Here is a 16,904-nt window from a genome sequence, read left to right on the forward strand (position 1 = left end):
CCGCACAAATTAATTCCTAGACCAAATATTCAAATGTTAATCAGCATGGCTAGCTAGCTTGTTGTGGTCTAGTATTTAATAATGCCAATATGATAAGTAATACACTTGCCATTCCAACCAGAAACGATAACTGGTCATTGCTATCTGCTAGTCAGTGCTACACCACAGTATGTGTCTGTAAGCTGCTGTATTAACAACTGGAAGAATGGTTCCACTCAGCTTTCAGTGCTGTGTTCAAAATTTGGCAATGACTTTATCCATGGGAAGGCCATTATCAGCGGCAAATGACTCTAACCTTTGGTAAAATTGTTTAGTACAAGAAATTGATTGATTTAGTTTATTTTATTTGTGCCTCTTGGCTAATTTGCGAAGATGGGAATGAGGGATGAAATGATGAAATTGATGAATGGACATTTACAAACAACCAAGCCTGGGCAGGCTTCGAACCCAGGATCCCTAACGTCACAGCGCGATGTGCTAACCATTCGGCCACGGGAGTAGTACAAGAAATGTCACAGACAAAATGAACATTATTTCAAAGAGACGACCAGATCCAGTAATGCCTATTTTTTTACTGACAAATCAATACAAGCTCTATTCAAAGAAACAAAATTGTGATCCAATTCCCTAATGTGGTTGTGTGAAATTTTATTAGTTTCCAGAATGTTATGCCATTCCAATGGTAAGTAGCATTAACCCATTAACTGCAGTGGAGCTATATACAGCGTGTTTATAAATGAATGGTGCGGTTATAAAAATTAATAATAAATCTATTTATTACCTTACACGGGTAAAACCTACACCATAAGCAGTGGCAACTGTCCAAGTTTCTGATCCATTATTCACAATCCTTCAATATGCGCACCATTGGTCACACGACACACATCGACGCGGTAATCAAATTCATTCCATACTCACTGTAGATCGTCCACTGTGATGGTTTGCAGTGCATTAGTTATCCGTTCACAAACTTCCTCCAGGGACACGGGCATTGGTGGTACATAAACTTTGTCTTTAACAAACCCCAAAGAAAGAAATCGCATAGTGTTAAATCCGGCGAACGGGGTGGCCAGGGTAGAAGGTTGGTGTCTTCTTTTGCAGCACGTCCAATCCAGCGATGGTGAAGAACACGATTAAGAACATTTCTCACATTCCTGTGAAAATGGGGCGGAGCACCGTCAAGTTGCAAAATGTAATCATCGTAATTGGTGTTAAGCTGGGGTAACAACCAGGTTTCCAACATGTCTAGAAATGATTCACCGGTGACTGTTGCTTCTTCGAAGAAAAATGGGCCGTGCACTTGCTCCCGGGAAACCGCACAGAAAACGTTCACTTTTGGAGAGTCACGCTGATGCTCTATCTGGGTATGTGGTTTCTCGCTTCCCCAGATACGGACATTGTGTTTGTTCACCTTGCCACTTACATGGAAAGTGGCCTCATCACTGAAGATGAGTCTTTCTACAAAACCATCTTCTTCTTCCATTTTCAACTGCATCTCTTCACAGAATTCACGCCTTTTAACTTTGTCTGTTGGTTTAAGGGCCTGCACTATTTGCAGTTTGTACGGTTTAAAACATAGTCGTTTACGCAACACCTTCCACACCGTATTCTTTGGCAAGTCCAATTCCTTGCTTGCTTTATTAAGTGACTTCCGAGGACTTCGCTGAAACGCCTGGCGCACTCTTTCAACGTTTTCATCGGACACACAAGGTCGACCAGAACTCTTCCCTTTACACAAGCATCCAGTTTCCACGAACTGTCGGTACCACCGATTTATGTTATTCTTGTGTGGTGGGTCTTTCCTAAACCATGCACGAAACTCACGTTGCACTGTTACCACAGATCTGGACACCTCAAAACGGAGCACACAGAAAGCCTTTTCCTGTTGCGACGCCATCTCGAACTAACGCTCGCTGCGGAAACTGACTGACTCGGAATTGACGATGCGGCCCCGCAGCAAGCATGACAAGCAAACAGCAGGTAGCGCATCAAAAACTTGGACAGTTGCCACTGCTTACGGTGTAGGTTTTACCCGTGTAAGGTAATAAATAGATTTATTATTAATTTTTATAACCGCACCATTCATTTATAAACACGCTGTATAGACTCTCTAAAATTGGGCTTTTTTTGCAGAGCGTCTATATATAGATGGTATTTCAAAATATTTTTTTGCAATATGGAATTAGAGCCGCGGTGGTCTAGTTGGTAGGGTGTCTGACTGCCATGCGGAAGACCTGGGTTCAATTCATGGGGTGGGTGTTCTGAGGTTGGAATTTTACCAGCGTAGTCCCTACATAAAGCAGCTCTGGAGCTCACCCAGCCTCAAAACAATGTGTACTTGCGGCAACCCTCGAGGGTAAAGGTGGCCCGAGCATGGTGCTGATCACATCACTTCCAAAATGGCCGAGATCGAGAATATGTAGTGGGGGTGTGGGGCCCTACCCCCCACATCTCCCAAATGTGCCTTCAAGACATGATGCTTCATGCAGGGGGAGCCTTACCTAATATGGAATGATTATTTAATATAGATTGTTTTCCTTACTTTCATTTTGCAGCAAGATTTTTTTATAGTTAGTTTTTGCATTATTTACGATGACACAAATTTGCGGTTGCATCTATATATAGATGATTTTTTTGGTCGTACTTCCCTTCAATGTTGCTGCAGGGAAGGGGTTAATGAAAGTAATTGTACTTACTTATGTAGAAGATACAATGTAGCACAGTGGAAAAATGAGTGAGTATGACGTTGCCCTATAACCTAAGACAAAGGATTGCAAATCTGAAGCTAATGTTGTAACCGATGGTTTCCCGACTGCCCTTACAGCATGCCAATCATCTAGTCTATGCTTAACCAAACCCTCTTGAGCTCCGGGACATTGGCAGGTGACAGCCCTGATATCAGTTGAAATCCCTTTCCACCACACAGATGTTGGTAAACTGTTGCGCAAAGTGAAAAACAACATGTGTATTCAAGACTGCCCAAGGTGACAGTTCTGGGTTACCATACAAGGGCAAAGTAAAGAAGTGGACTCAGTTAAAAAGAGCCACTGGGGTCGAATGACTTCGGGAATATCACTGATGAGCTGATAAATTTATTCACAGATACCAACTGATACTTCTGTGGGGTATACAAAAATGCCACAACACTCTGGTAGAATCTAATGATTCTGAAAATTATGCAAATTTTTTTTTATTTATTTTGCAACATTTTTGTGTGAAAAATAGATTTTGTCCTTAAATGAGAGCCATTTTAATATTCTGATAAACAATTTAAAGCAAGACTGGTAAGTTGATTCATATAATTGCATTGCAAAATTTACATATTATTATTAATATTTTGAACAACTTTTAATTTACAATTTTTGAGCATCAGTATCAGCATTGAAGAGAATCAGTATTAGTATTGGTTCAGAGTGGCATCCGTGCATCTCTCTTCAAATCCATATAATTTTTAATTAAAGTATTGTAAAATTACACGTGCCATGTGCATATGTACAGCTCTTTAGATCCACTACTAGTCATTTTAATCTTGCTCTTCATTTTTCAGATATGTGGGATAGATTTGTGCTTGTAGGTGAAGTGTTCCTTACTGGCTACTTGTTCCACTTCATCCCCTACTTCTTTGTTGAGCGCACACTTTTTCTACATCACTACCTCCCAGCATTCACATTCAAGATTCTTTTGATGGCTGCCCTTGTGGAACATATTTATTTTCTTATTAGGTAAGTGCATTTTATTGCTTCAAATGTGGGGAAAATAGTTCATACAGCAAAGTCCAAAGTCTTGCCTGGGTTACGATTGGGACAAGAGACCAACAAACCACCATCACGAGAATAAAGTTACAAGAGACATTAGTCCACTTCCAGTTCATGTGTTTTTTAACCCTTCTTCTCTTCCATTCTTATATCCTTCCAGTGGGAGTGTAATATCCCTGAAACACCCTTCTGTCATTTTATTTTCGTACTTGGTGGTTTGTTATGTTGTTATGCAGAATTTTAACACAGGTAAGACCAAGTACAGTTTAATTTGTAATAGTTGTATTGGTTCAGTTTAATAAATATATTCAAACTGCGTTATTAATGAGACCATGAGAGATTTTTACTTTTCTGAACTATGTGGTGGACTACCTCTGTGATATGTTGGTAACGCTCACCTTTATAAGTGTCATTACATAAGCAATACTACTTACTCTATATGATTATACCTTGTAATCAGTAGGTTATGCCAGCGGAGGCACATTGCACAGTGGTTCGGATTCAACTTGGAACTGTAGGTCCAGTTTCAGTTAGCCTATTGAGCTTAAAGGAGTGTTGAACAAACTTTCAAGTATGCCCCCCTTCTTTTTTGCACATCTCCCTAATGCTATGTGTGGACCAGTATTTCCTCAATATTATATTGGGTTTTACATCTTATTTTGTTTATGATGAGCATAAAACCTCTGGGCATTCCATGATGATTCAATTCAATACCCTACATTCAGTTTTTTTTTAAAATAGCAAAGTCTAGTATTGTTATATTAATTATTGTTGTACTTTACATAAAAAGTGTGCATTTACTATTTCAATTAATAATGAAGCATTAGAATCCATTCCACAAGCTAGAATTCAATTAAATGTTCAGTGTTTTTGTCAATACTTTATCAATACAGTCTCAAGGTATCTCACCCATATTGTTTCCTTCATTACAGAGAGAATCTGCGTTGGAAGTATGGCCAGATTCTTTTTAAAGCAGCAGTTTGCATGTGGCTTTTAGCTATCATTTACGTCTTTCGTAAGTTTTCCGTACTGAGCTATGGAACAACAGCACTCAGTGCGGTTGATGTTCTGAAGCTCAGGTGGAAAGATTCCTGGGACTTTATAGTTCATCGTCAGTAACCTTGTCTGCCACAACCGCCATGTTGCTTCTGGCCGTGGGGAGTTTCTTATCTCTGCCATATAAGATCCATTAAGCATTCATTGTGTACAAGAATGGGTACAGGTATTGTCAAAAATTTTGCATTGGAAGTACTGCATATCAACATGTCCATGTGCAAGAAGTGAGAAAGAAGCTTTTATGATGTGAAAGTATTGCGTGGTATGCCTTCATTAACAGAGGTTTTGGCATCTAGGATGGAGATTGTAGCATGTTAATGCCTTGTTTGTTTCTGCAGCTCCAGTGCCACCTGAAGCCATTTCTATCCTAGATGTCAAAATCTGTGTTAAAAAATGCAGATTTGCTTCAAAATTATTCAGATAACAAAATGAGCAACGTGAAAATATGGAACATTACCATGCCAAGTTTTTCAAGTTAGTATTTAATTACTGAATATTCTACTAGATGCCAACACTAGTGGAGCCCCTTACAATTGAGTTGCATTTCATAGAGTAAATAAGTCACACCAAAAGTTAATCATTAAACATGAATAAAGCAAGATATAGTTCACCTACATACTGAACATGCTTGCTGTTCCGTATCATCTCCCTACATTCTTAATAATAAGATAAGTAATAGAAAACAAGTTTCAATGCTTGAGTGAACCAATGTGTTCTTTATAATAAAAATTGTAATTATTAAAATTATGTTCAACACCACTTTGTATTAGGTACAGGATAAAATTAACAATAATGTTGGTGATAATGTAACAAAGCATGATTTATAAGACCACATTTTACGTGCTGTATTGAGCATAGAAACTTCTACAAACTTCCAAAATATGAGAAATTATGAACTGTTCATAGACCTTGCCAAGTAGTACCAAGAACATTTGATAGCAGTCATTAAAGATTCATTTTAAATTTTGTAATTACCACTTGTGCTATCTTTGGTTTTTGCCATTAGAATTATTGCTTATTTCAATAATTATGGAATGCATACTGGAATTGTTTTCTTCTCACGCTTACCAGTAATTTTTTTTTATTATCCAACACAATTTTACACAAAGGAAACAAGAATTTTGTGAAATGTCAAGTGGTATGTTGAAACTGTTTATTACCAATGAAATAGAGGTGGAGAAAATTGGGTTGGACAACACACTGCAAATTAATGTTCAACAACATGCTTAGTCACAGTCCACATGAACCAAGGAAGATGATATGATGGATCTTAGTATGATGTGCAAATCATACAATACAGAAAAACAAGCAACTAGATTCATGAAACATCATATATTCTTTACAACAAGGATAATGGTAATTCCTACAAAAACATGCTCAATTCTTTTTCCTATGTGGGAGAAAACACAAATATTTTAACTCCATTCACCTTGAAATATAGCTTTACAGTTCTTGCGTAATAACTTGCACCTGTTTTGGTGGAATATGAGATCCTTATTAAAGGAATATATATTAAAACAAAACATGACTTTTCAACTGGACTACCACAAATTCTTGTTTTTCAATCATGCTATCAAAATTACCTAGTTATTGTGTAATTGCAATAGTACATTGAATATAGATTTTTAGTTGGACTGTATTAAAAAATGAATATTTCAATAGGTTATCATTTCAGCTTTTATTGTTGAGGTCAGGAGCAACATTTTTCAATGAATTTATAGAAGCAGCATTATTGTTAATTTATTGTGCATAATCTGAGAAAAGATCTGCTTTTTTATTAATTTTTTTACAAACCTCACTGATAAGATAAACAATGGCACTATCATGATGAAATAGACTGACAATTGAACAAATTTTATTCAAGCTGAACAATTTAAATGTTGCATTTTAAATTATTATTTTTAAGAAATGTTTGTGTGGTGAGGGTGATAATATTAACTGAGAAATCTCAGGTAAGTTATAGGAAGTAATAAATGCAATTGACTGTTACACCGTAAGAAATACTCATTGAAGATTTTTATATGAAAATATATATTGCAGTATAATTAACAGCTGTGTATTTATAAGATTTTTTTATAAGACAGTTTAAACTAGTGTATTGTATGTATCTGTCCATGTTACTTATTCATAATTTATATTTATTACTTTTGTTATTTATGTTTTGAGTTTTGATCAAACATCACATTAATTTCATTACCAAAAGCATTGCTACCTGAATGTTACCAAATAGCGAATGGTTTGTGTGTGCATTACAGATTTTTGTGGTCTGTTTCTGTTTTTATTTTGTATGAATCAAAGACTACAATAATTTTGGTAGCTTCCCGAAAAAATTTCCTTTGACGGCTAATGTGTGGCTAATGAAAAGATGTTGAAGTTTTTAAGAGTTTGACAAATGTTGTGCCATGTGCAGGAACTATATTCACCTGCCTTCAAAAGGATTTGCAAAGTATAAATTGCACACAAACTTCTGCAGAAATGCCATATCTGATGCAAAATTTTTGTTCTGCATATGATGAGAAATCAGAAGTAGTAAACATTTGCATTGGGCATTATTATAATATATATATATAAAATAAGTATTGGTGCAGAACGTTCTGTGTAATCTATATTCAGTGAACCTTTTTGAAGGAAGGAAAGAAAGAATAAAACTGAGTTGTTAAAAAAGTAATAGAATCCTTGTTATACCTGCTGAATACTTTATATACAGTTTTCTACATAATTATGGTGCGAGTTGCTCTTATTTTTACCATTATGATGACAAATATGTACACAAGAATATACCAGCTCTGTTTAAATATTACTGCTGATGTTAATTTATGCATTGTATGAGTTTGATGGAGTGTCTTCCATGTATTTATATTTCGTGCCTATTTATAATGTGACTTTTGTAATGAATTTATTTTTGTAGATATTTTGAACCACAAAAATAAATGGAGTAATGTGTTTCAATGTTTGTCTTCTTTGGTTTGAAATAGAGTGACACAATGGTTATGTACACTTCTGTTCAGATAAAGTGGCACAGTCGTTTGAGTTAAAGTTCAGCTTTCAGATCGAGTGTGGCAGTACAGCCGAAGTAAATATTTGGAAAAACAGCACCCTGCAGTGTTGCTTACCTCTAAAGTCTTTCACCGCATGCAGGGAATTTTCTGACTTGCCGAGTCAGGAAAACCTTGCATTATAATCATTATGTAATACAGTGTCCAATTTTACATTCCAATGGTGGGAAAAAATGTTCAAAAACTCCCATACAGGCATGCATAGACTGTTTCTATGTAATTTCGGGATGGGAAGAGGAATTTACCGGTAAAATTGTAAAGACATTCTTGTATGTCTGATTGAAGATGTTTTTATTAAAAACAAATACAAATAATCTGAAACTATGATTATTGGCTGAAAAACATTGATGTTATATTTAGAAAACAAACAAAATTCATTTTCATGATTGGGGAAAGAGAGACGCGGTAGTATATAAATACGGAGAAACTAGTACTCACTTTTATCCGCGAAGCTGTTTTTTCTTTTCTTCTTTTTCGATTAATTTCAGTGGCCACTGCCACCATCCTCGTTGGAACTTCGCGGATAAAAGTGAGTACTAGTTTCTCCGTATTTAAAATTCATTTTATTGATAATTAGATGTTTGGATTATTTTCAGTGTGTAAATAATTATTTGTCATATTTTTCATGCTGGTATTTTCTCATCCCTCTTATCTTTGGTGACCACTGGGGACCTTACTGCAATAATTTTTGTAATCGTCTCAATTTTTTTTAATTTCCATCCCACTTTTCCTTTCTTCTTATATTGTATCTGCAGTTCATCAAATTTTCACAGTAACTTTCTTCTTACAAATTCTTCTTTTTATTATTTTGGTTTTTTTCTTTCCAGGTTTCTTCTTTGACTCTTTGTTTCACTTCTATTATTCCTTTTCTCTCTTAGGTATAGTTTCTTTTCTTTCCTTGTTAAAATCTTCCTCAATTTTTGCAACCCGTAAGCATAAACTCAAGAGAAACAATTTACCAGTTTTGACTGTTAGAAAATTTTCTAAACACACTCATGCCCTTGACATTAAAGTAAATTTGGTTTTCTTGAAATTGATACAGATGCCAGCATTAAAATATTCACAGAATTAATTCAACATAATATGCATATTAATTCATAAGTGCATCTAACAGCGGATGAGATTTTTTTTAAGATTTTTTATGGAGTACACTTCATGCAGCTACCCTAATCTTGAGTGATCATAATCTTGATGTCTACGTATAAGGAAACAAGCTGTGTACAGGTTGTAGGATCAGTGACAATGGGAAAATAGCACTTCGTGTGTCTCATGGCTTTTCTTCCACACTGGACAAATCGTAGTGATGAGGATGAATGATGGTCAGACATAGGTCTTAACTCCGAAATCATTTTCTGGTATTCTAAGATATTGGAACCTAAATTATTTGTTGATAAAGCTATATATAAGGTTGTTGAGATAGAAATTTCGTGTTTACGATCACATATATATTTATCTGGAAGCAGTCCTTGTTACAGGGTGGCGACAGACCTGGAAAACCGGGAAAAGTCAGGGAATTTGAGGTGTCAAAAAAAGTCAGGTAATATCGTCTTCATTTACTTCGAACACTCTTTTGACGAAAATTGTTATAACTCGGGCACTATGGGAGCAATCTACTTCGGATAACTTTTGTTTTGCAGCTAAAACATCAGCGCATGCAACCGTGTACAATAAAGAACGCTGAACCGAGGAAGGGGGTTTGGGGGCGCGACCCCCGAATTTCAATGAAAATGCATAAAAATCTGGAATTTGCCCCCTCTTCTCCCGCTATTTGGGAAGAAGGCGCGAACTTTAGTATTCTTTGTAAAGAATGGACATTTCTTAAGAGAATGAAACATGGTTCATGTTCTAGGGTGTCATACAAGTTGAATAATAAGCTTAAATGTGATTTCTTGTTGTTGTTTTTACGAAAAATAGGTAATTAGCATTTTTGGAGGAAAATTGTTATAACTCAGTCACTATGGGAGCAATCTACTTCGGATAAGATTTGTTTTTCAGCTAAAACATCGTAGCATGCAACCGTGTACAATTCAGAACGCCGAACCGAAGAAGGGGGGTCTGGGGGCGCGATCCCCGAATTTCAGTGAAAAAACATAAAAATCTGGAGTTTGCCCCCTCTTGTCCCGCTATTTGGGAAGAAGGCACGAACTTGAGTATCCTTTTTAAAGAATAGACATTTCTCAAGAGAATGAAACATGTTTCATGTTCTTGGGTGTCATACAAGTTGAATAATAAGCCAAAATGTGATTTCTTTTTTTTTACGAAAAATAGGTAATTAGCATTTTTGGAGGAAAATTGTTATAACTCGGGCACTATGGGAGCAATCTACTTCGGATAAGTTTTGTTTTGAGGTAAAACATCATAGCATGCAACCGTGTACAATTTAGAACACCGGACCGAGGAAGGAGGCGGGGGAGGGGGGGGGGGGCACGTCCTCCGAATTTCAATGGAAAAAACATAAAAATCTGGAGTTTGCCCCCCTCTTCTCTCGCTATTTTCTTGAGAAGGCGCAAACCTTAATATTCTCTTCAAAGAATGGACGATTCCAAAGAGATTGAAACTTGTTTCATGTTCCTGGGTGCCATACAAGTTGAATAATGAGCCAAAATGTGAAACTATTCGGAAATCTTTCATGGATATGAAACAATATGAATTTACCCAGCCTTGCTTCGGACCTGAGTCAGAGTTTCAACCCAAACAGAAGAGTATGACAGGGTGGCGACAGACCTGGAAAACCGGGAAAAGTCAGAGAATTTGAGGTGTTAAAAAGGTCAGGGAATTTCATCTTCATTGACTTCGAACACTCTTTTGACGAAAATTGTTATAACACTGGCACTATTGGAGCAATCTACTTCGGATAACTTTTGTTTTGCAGCTAAAACATCAGCGCATGCAACGGTGTACAATTTAGAACATCGGACCGAGGAAGGGGGCTTGGGGGGCACGTGCACCGAATTTCAATGGAAAAAACAAAAATCCCCCTCTTCTCCCGCTATTTGGGGAGAAGGCGCGAACTTTAGTATTCTTTTCAAAGAGTGGACATTTCTCAAGAGAATGAAACATGTTTTATGTTCTTGGGTGCCATACAAGTTGAATAATAAGCCAAAATGTGATTATTATTTTTTTTACGAAAAATAGGTAATTTGCATTTTTGGAGGAAAATTGTTATAACTTGGGCACTATGGGAGCAATCTACTTCGGATAAGTTTTGGTTTGCAGCTAAAACATCAGAGCATGCAACCGTGTACAATTTAGAACACCGGACCGAGGAAGGAGGCTTGGGGGGCACGTCCTCCGAATTTCAATGGAAAAATCAAAAGTCTGGAGTTTGCCCCCTCTTCTCCCGCTATTTTAGGGAGAAGACGCGAACTTTAGTATTCTTTTCAAAGAATAGACATTTCTCAAGAGAATGAAACATGTTTTATGTTCTTGGGTGCCCTACAAGTTGAATAATAAGCCAAAATAGGATATTTTTTTTTTTACGAAAAATAGGTAATTAGCATTTTTGGAGGAAAATTGTTATAACTGGGGCACTAAGGGAGCAATCTACTTCGGATATGTTTTGTATTGCAGATAAAACATCATAGCATGAAACGTGTACAATTCAGAATGCCGAACCGAGGAAGGGGGGTTTGGGGGGGTGCGACCCCCGGATTTCAAAGGAAAAAACAAAAATCTGGAGTTTGCTACATTCTTTTCAAAGAATGGACATTTATCAAGAGAATGAAACATGTTTCATGTTCTTGGGTGCCATACAAGTTGAATAATGAGCCAAAATGTGAAACTGTTTTTTACGAAAAATAGGTAACTTGCATGTTTGGAGGAAAATTGTTATAACTCTGGTACTATGGGAGCAATCTACTTCGTATAAGTTTTGATTTGCAGCTAAAACATCATAGCATGCAACCGTATACAATTCAGAACACCGAACCGAGGAAGGGGCGTTTGGGGGCGTGACCACCGAATTTCAATGAAAAAAAACAACAACATAAACATCTGGAGTTTACCTCCTCTTCTCCCGCTATTTTGGGGAGAAGGTGCAAACCTTAGTATTCTCTTCAAAGATTAGACGTTTCCAAAGAGATTGAAACATGTTTCATGTTCCTGGGTGCCATACAAGTTGAATAATGAGCCAAAATGTGAAACTCTATTCGGATATGTTGCGCAGAGGGGGGAGGTTGGTCATCAATATGAATTTCCCAGGCTTGCTCCAGACCTGTGTCAGAGTTTCCACCCAAACATAAGAGTATGAAGGTCCAAAAAGCACATTCATTTCGTAATCAGCACCATGATACCATATGGTATCATCGGGCGAGTACGACCTTACTCTGATGATACCACATGGTATCATCGGGAGAGTAAAGGTTAAGCCTCTAAATATTACGTAGAAAATGCATTGAATTATCATTTTTTCTTGATTGATTGATTGATTTAGTTTATTTTACTTCGCATTTTGTGCCTCTTGGCTAATTTGCGAAGATGGGGATGAGTGATGAAATGATGAAATTGATGAATGGACATTCACAAACAACCAAGCCTGACCAGGATTCGAACCCGGGACCCTTGGCGTCGCAGCGCGATGTGCTAACCACTCGGCCACAGGGTCGGGCATCATTTTTTTCTTGTCCGTATGGGAGTAGTAAGGGGACTTGTCAACAGATGGAGGGGATAAGAGCAGGTGGTGCCGTTCGATAATTGTCTGACGTCGTAGTAAGGCATTTTGATGGGCAAACTGAAGGAACATGGAAACAAATAGGTTCCATTGATACATACGACTTTTGTCGAATATCGCCACCCGACAAAGTATCTCACTACAACATGCGACAGAAATTGCATGGACAGCAACATCCAACAAAAATCGCATGCATAAACAAGAAGAGCTTTAGACTGCAAATATGCTGCTGGAATTTTATTACTCTTCTAACTCACTTCACCTTATTTAATGTAGCAGTTTTATCATACTGACGTATTACTGGTTTTGCACAAGTTAACATACGTTTACAATGACATTGCACTATTCTTAGAAGAAGAATCCAACCAAACGGGATATATATTGAATACTATCATGAAAAAGTGAAACATAAATCTCCATTGGTGAACGTTATAAAAATTGGCAAGTGCAAGCGGCCCCGGCACCCACCCAGCGTCGAATAACATGGGTACCTGGGGAAACCTGGGGGGGTAAAGGCGGTCAGGGGCGTGGTGCTGATCACATCACCCCCACTCACGACCGGATCAAGAAAGTGTGGTGCGTTACCCCCACACCCCCTATATGCCTTCATGGCGTGGTGCTAAGCACAGGGGAACACTTTACTTTAGTTTTATGCTCCCAACCTCAAATTTACTGCAACACTAGTATTGCAATGAAATTAACGCCACTCTCTGTCCTGTCTGTTTAATCTCGTGAGAGATCGTCTTAAATCTCTCATTGAGTGAAGTTAATGTCCAATATTATGAAATAAAATACTAATAATAAATACGTAAATATTTTAATATCATATTTACTCGAATAATTCAATCATAACAGCAAATCACTTACTTCGAGAATTGACTTTTCTCTGCCAGCCCTGCTAAATTTTAACTTTCCATCTACTGATTTATACGAGGGGTGGCCAGAAAGTAATTTCCAATTAGTAGGTACATTGATTTTTCGCAAACGCCAAAACCGTGAAAAATGGTAATTGCTGCGAAATTATGTTTAGGAATGTGCAGTGATGTCTGGACATATTTTTCGCCCGTTCGAAATATCGAAATAATGCGAATTTGGCAAAAAATGCGAATTGTTGGCGTTTTTAGCGATTTTTTTTAAAAGAAATGCCCTAAAACAACAAAAAATTCCATGAAATCCAACATCCTTGTCTTTTCTAGGCCATGTTTGTGTACATAGAACATGCAAGTTTTTCAACATTTTCCAACATATGGGGAATAATTCCGACAGCCACATTAAATCATTTATTTCCCACGATTTTTTCAACTTCTATCAAAACCATTTGCATCGCAGAGCAAAGTGGCAGCATTCTAACAGGAGATCGAGTGCATATCTACCGTCACACAGGAGCCACATCTTAGTATTTGTCGCACGAGATATGTTTTGAATTACCAAGCTAAGTGCGCACTATCAGCATTTGTCGAGCGAGTAATAATGGAGCTCAGTCGTTAGGGCATCTGACTACTATGCGAGAGACCCGGGGTCTATCCCCTGCGGGGGAGAACCGGTATGTTTTCCACCTATTCAAACTGCTCCGGTGCCCACCCAGCATCATATGAAGCTGGTACCTTGAGGAAACTTTGAGGGATAAAGGTAGCCAGGAGGTTTGTGCTGATCACATCACTCCCACCTTCAGCCGTGATCAAGAAAGTGTGGGCCCCTAACTCCACACCAAAATTCCATTATCTAAAATCCTTACCTTAAAATTAATAAAGGGGTATGGAAAATAACTTTCCCAAAATAACTTTCAAGATATCAAACTCTTGCGAAGAGGCATAAGCCATGTGACTTACAATTTGAAACAGTAGTTTAAAAACACCATGAAGGTATAATTTCAGATATTTGCCAGAAAATGCGCTAAAATGAAAATGTGAATTTTGGGAAAAATAACACCGTATAGTAAAAAATAAAAAATAAGAAAATACACCAATTTTTAAAAAAAAAATAACAAAATATCAAGGTCCCTACCGATTAGGCATAAATAAAACAAGAATATCGGTTGTAATTTATTGTATTAGTAACAGTGAGTCTCAACCTAATTTTCGGCATAATCACCACCGTTGTTCTGGCATGTGTCGTACCATGCCACTAAATTTTGTATGCCCATGGTATATGTGTCTGACAGCAAAGACTGGAACTATCTCTACCGCAATGTAGCTGTCAAATCCTTGCCCTGCCAGAAACCTCTTCAGTTAAACAAAGAGATGAAAGTCGGTACATTCAAGGCCAGGGCTGTACAGGGAGTGGTCTAAGATCTCTCACCTGAAGTGATGCAAAGGGCCCACGTGTACTCAGCTGTATGGGGTTGTGCACATTCGATTGGCCTTCCGTGAATTGTCTGCACCATCGTCTGACCTTACTATCACTTACGACGTTCGGTCCGCACAACTCACAGGATTGCTGGTGGCTCTGTGCCAAATTCTGAGCGTGCAATGTAGGCTACATCGCAGTCGGTGGGAGACTTTATGAGAGCTACAATCTTTAACCTAGAACTGTCCTAAACCGGCTGCATTGCAACTGTACCAGATTACAGCTACATGCCACTTCTTCCTGCCTGCATGTGTGTGTGTCGCTCTCCGACCACTAGTGCTGCATATAGGCACCATTGGAGCTTTTTCAGGATGCCCCTCGTATATGAACTTTCAGAAGCTTTTATTAATAGTCTCTCCCTGTTTTAATGTGTTGGTTAGCTAAATCAGGTACCTATACAATGCAATTCTATAAATTCCTTGCGTTAAATTTCTAATACTTACATACCCTTTTCGTCAGCATTAATGGTATAACTGCATGTTGTCAGTTTCACAGCACTTCACTTTGATATACTGTACTGAAGCAGAAATCCCATCGATAATGTAAGGAAATATGACACTTTCTTTTGTTCGATTCAGTTGTTTCACTTATATGCAAGAGTTAAGTTGTTTTCTTTACAGAGAAGAGAGAAGTAGCTTTATGCATTGAAAAATGAGTCTGCACTCATAGTTTTTGCAAGCAGAGGGTTCCAAACCTCAGTGGAAATATCAACATATAATGCCGAGAATGTATAAGGAGACTGATAAATTACAAATTGTATTTCTTAATCAATCACTCTTAACTCATTTAGTCGTAACTTTAAAAATTATCAAGTATTTTATTTTAAACTTACTGCGTATGACAAAATTCCATAATCCTTCCTTAGCTTGTGAATTGTAATAATTTTCCAAATTCACTATTTTGCAGTTTGAATTCAAATCATAGAGAATAGAGATATTAAATCAATTTAATAGAAGATAATATTGGTACTTAGCAAGACCATACGTGGATCTGTATGAGTTTATTATTTCCATTTGCAAAAACATAGATTTAGTTTAGTTTGTAATTGTCAGGGAAAAATGTAAATTTTGTCCTGGAAAACCTGGAAAAGTCAGGGAATTTCATTTCTGCTTGTTTGTAGCCACCCTGTGTTAACTGCTCCACACGTAATATAGATAGGGAATATTAGGGCATGTGTTCATAGTTCAAATTAATATAATCGTGAATAACATATTTCAAGTGGGAATTCCTTTCTGCTTGTTATTTTTTTTTTTGTTATCTGTGGCAAACTCCACAAACACACACATTCATACCTATACTGCTTTTCCGGATTATCTGGAGTAGCGACGCGCAGAGGGGGAAGCTTGTGGGCGGGGCCAGACTGGGTGGGGAAGGGTGCGGGATGAAAGCAACGAAGTGCTGCACGGTGTAACGGCCATAAAGCAAAACGCTTTCTGCTGCAAATTTCTTCTTTTTTTGATTTGATTTTGATTTTAAAATTTTCGGTGCGTCAGCACTAAGGCTATTTTGCACCTGTCACATTATACGGGGTCCAGCCCCTTATCGTTACACATAACAACTCTAACGTTGCAGAACTAAAATCATAAAATATTAAAATCTTCTGACTTTCGTTAAAAGCTGAGGCTGTAAAGAGCACTCAGCACAAAAAAGGACAAAACACAGGACAACACAAACAAAATTATACTGGCCATGGGGGGGGGGGGGGGGGCAGTCGCCAGAGCCTCGTTAGTCTGCAGTACAGGGTGTACTACGTGGAAGTGAGGTTGACTATTGGGTGCACTATGTGGAAGGAGCACCCCTTACACCAAATTTCTTCTTTTATTCTTAACAATGGCCAGTGTATTGTTTTACACAAATAACAAACAATATTGCATGTTTATTTGTCTTTTGATGTTACGAAGAACAGAAAAAAATTAAAACATACATTTTGAAAAAAAAAAAAACTGCAAATAACCACATGAAACATCATGAATCAAAATGTGTTTTAAACAAGTCTGAAAAACATGTTTAAAACACTTTGTT

At 37.4% G+C, this 16,904-nt stretch overlaps 1 protein-coding gene across 1 annotated transcript in view; it reads left to right on the forward strand.

The window, feature by feature from the left end:
* The window catches only part of rt (Protein O-mannosyltransferase rt), a 36,503-nt gene extending 28,743 nt beyond the window's left edge, over nt 1-7,760 (forward strand). Inside the window, exons 12-13 of the mRNA XM_083113552.1 lie at nt 3,548-3,722; nt 4,688-7,760. Of these exons, the coding sequence (XP_082969678.1) occupies nt 3,548-3,722; nt 4,688-4,874 (362 nt within the window). The 3' untranslated portion in view covers nt 4,875-7,760. The remainder of the gene's footprint in view (nt 1-3,547; nt 3,723-4,687) is intronic.
* The last annotated feature ends 9,144 nt before the right edge of the window (nt 7,761-16,904 follow it).

The sequence above is a fragment of the Lepisma saccharinum genome, chromosome 27 (genome assembly GCF_977018435.1).
Source record: "Lepisma saccharinum chromosome 27, izLepSacc3.1, whole genome shotgun sequence".
Classification (NCBI taxonomy): domain Eukaryota; kingdom Metazoa; phylum Arthropoda; class Insecta; order Zygentoma; family Lepismatidae; genus Lepisma; species Lepisma saccharinum.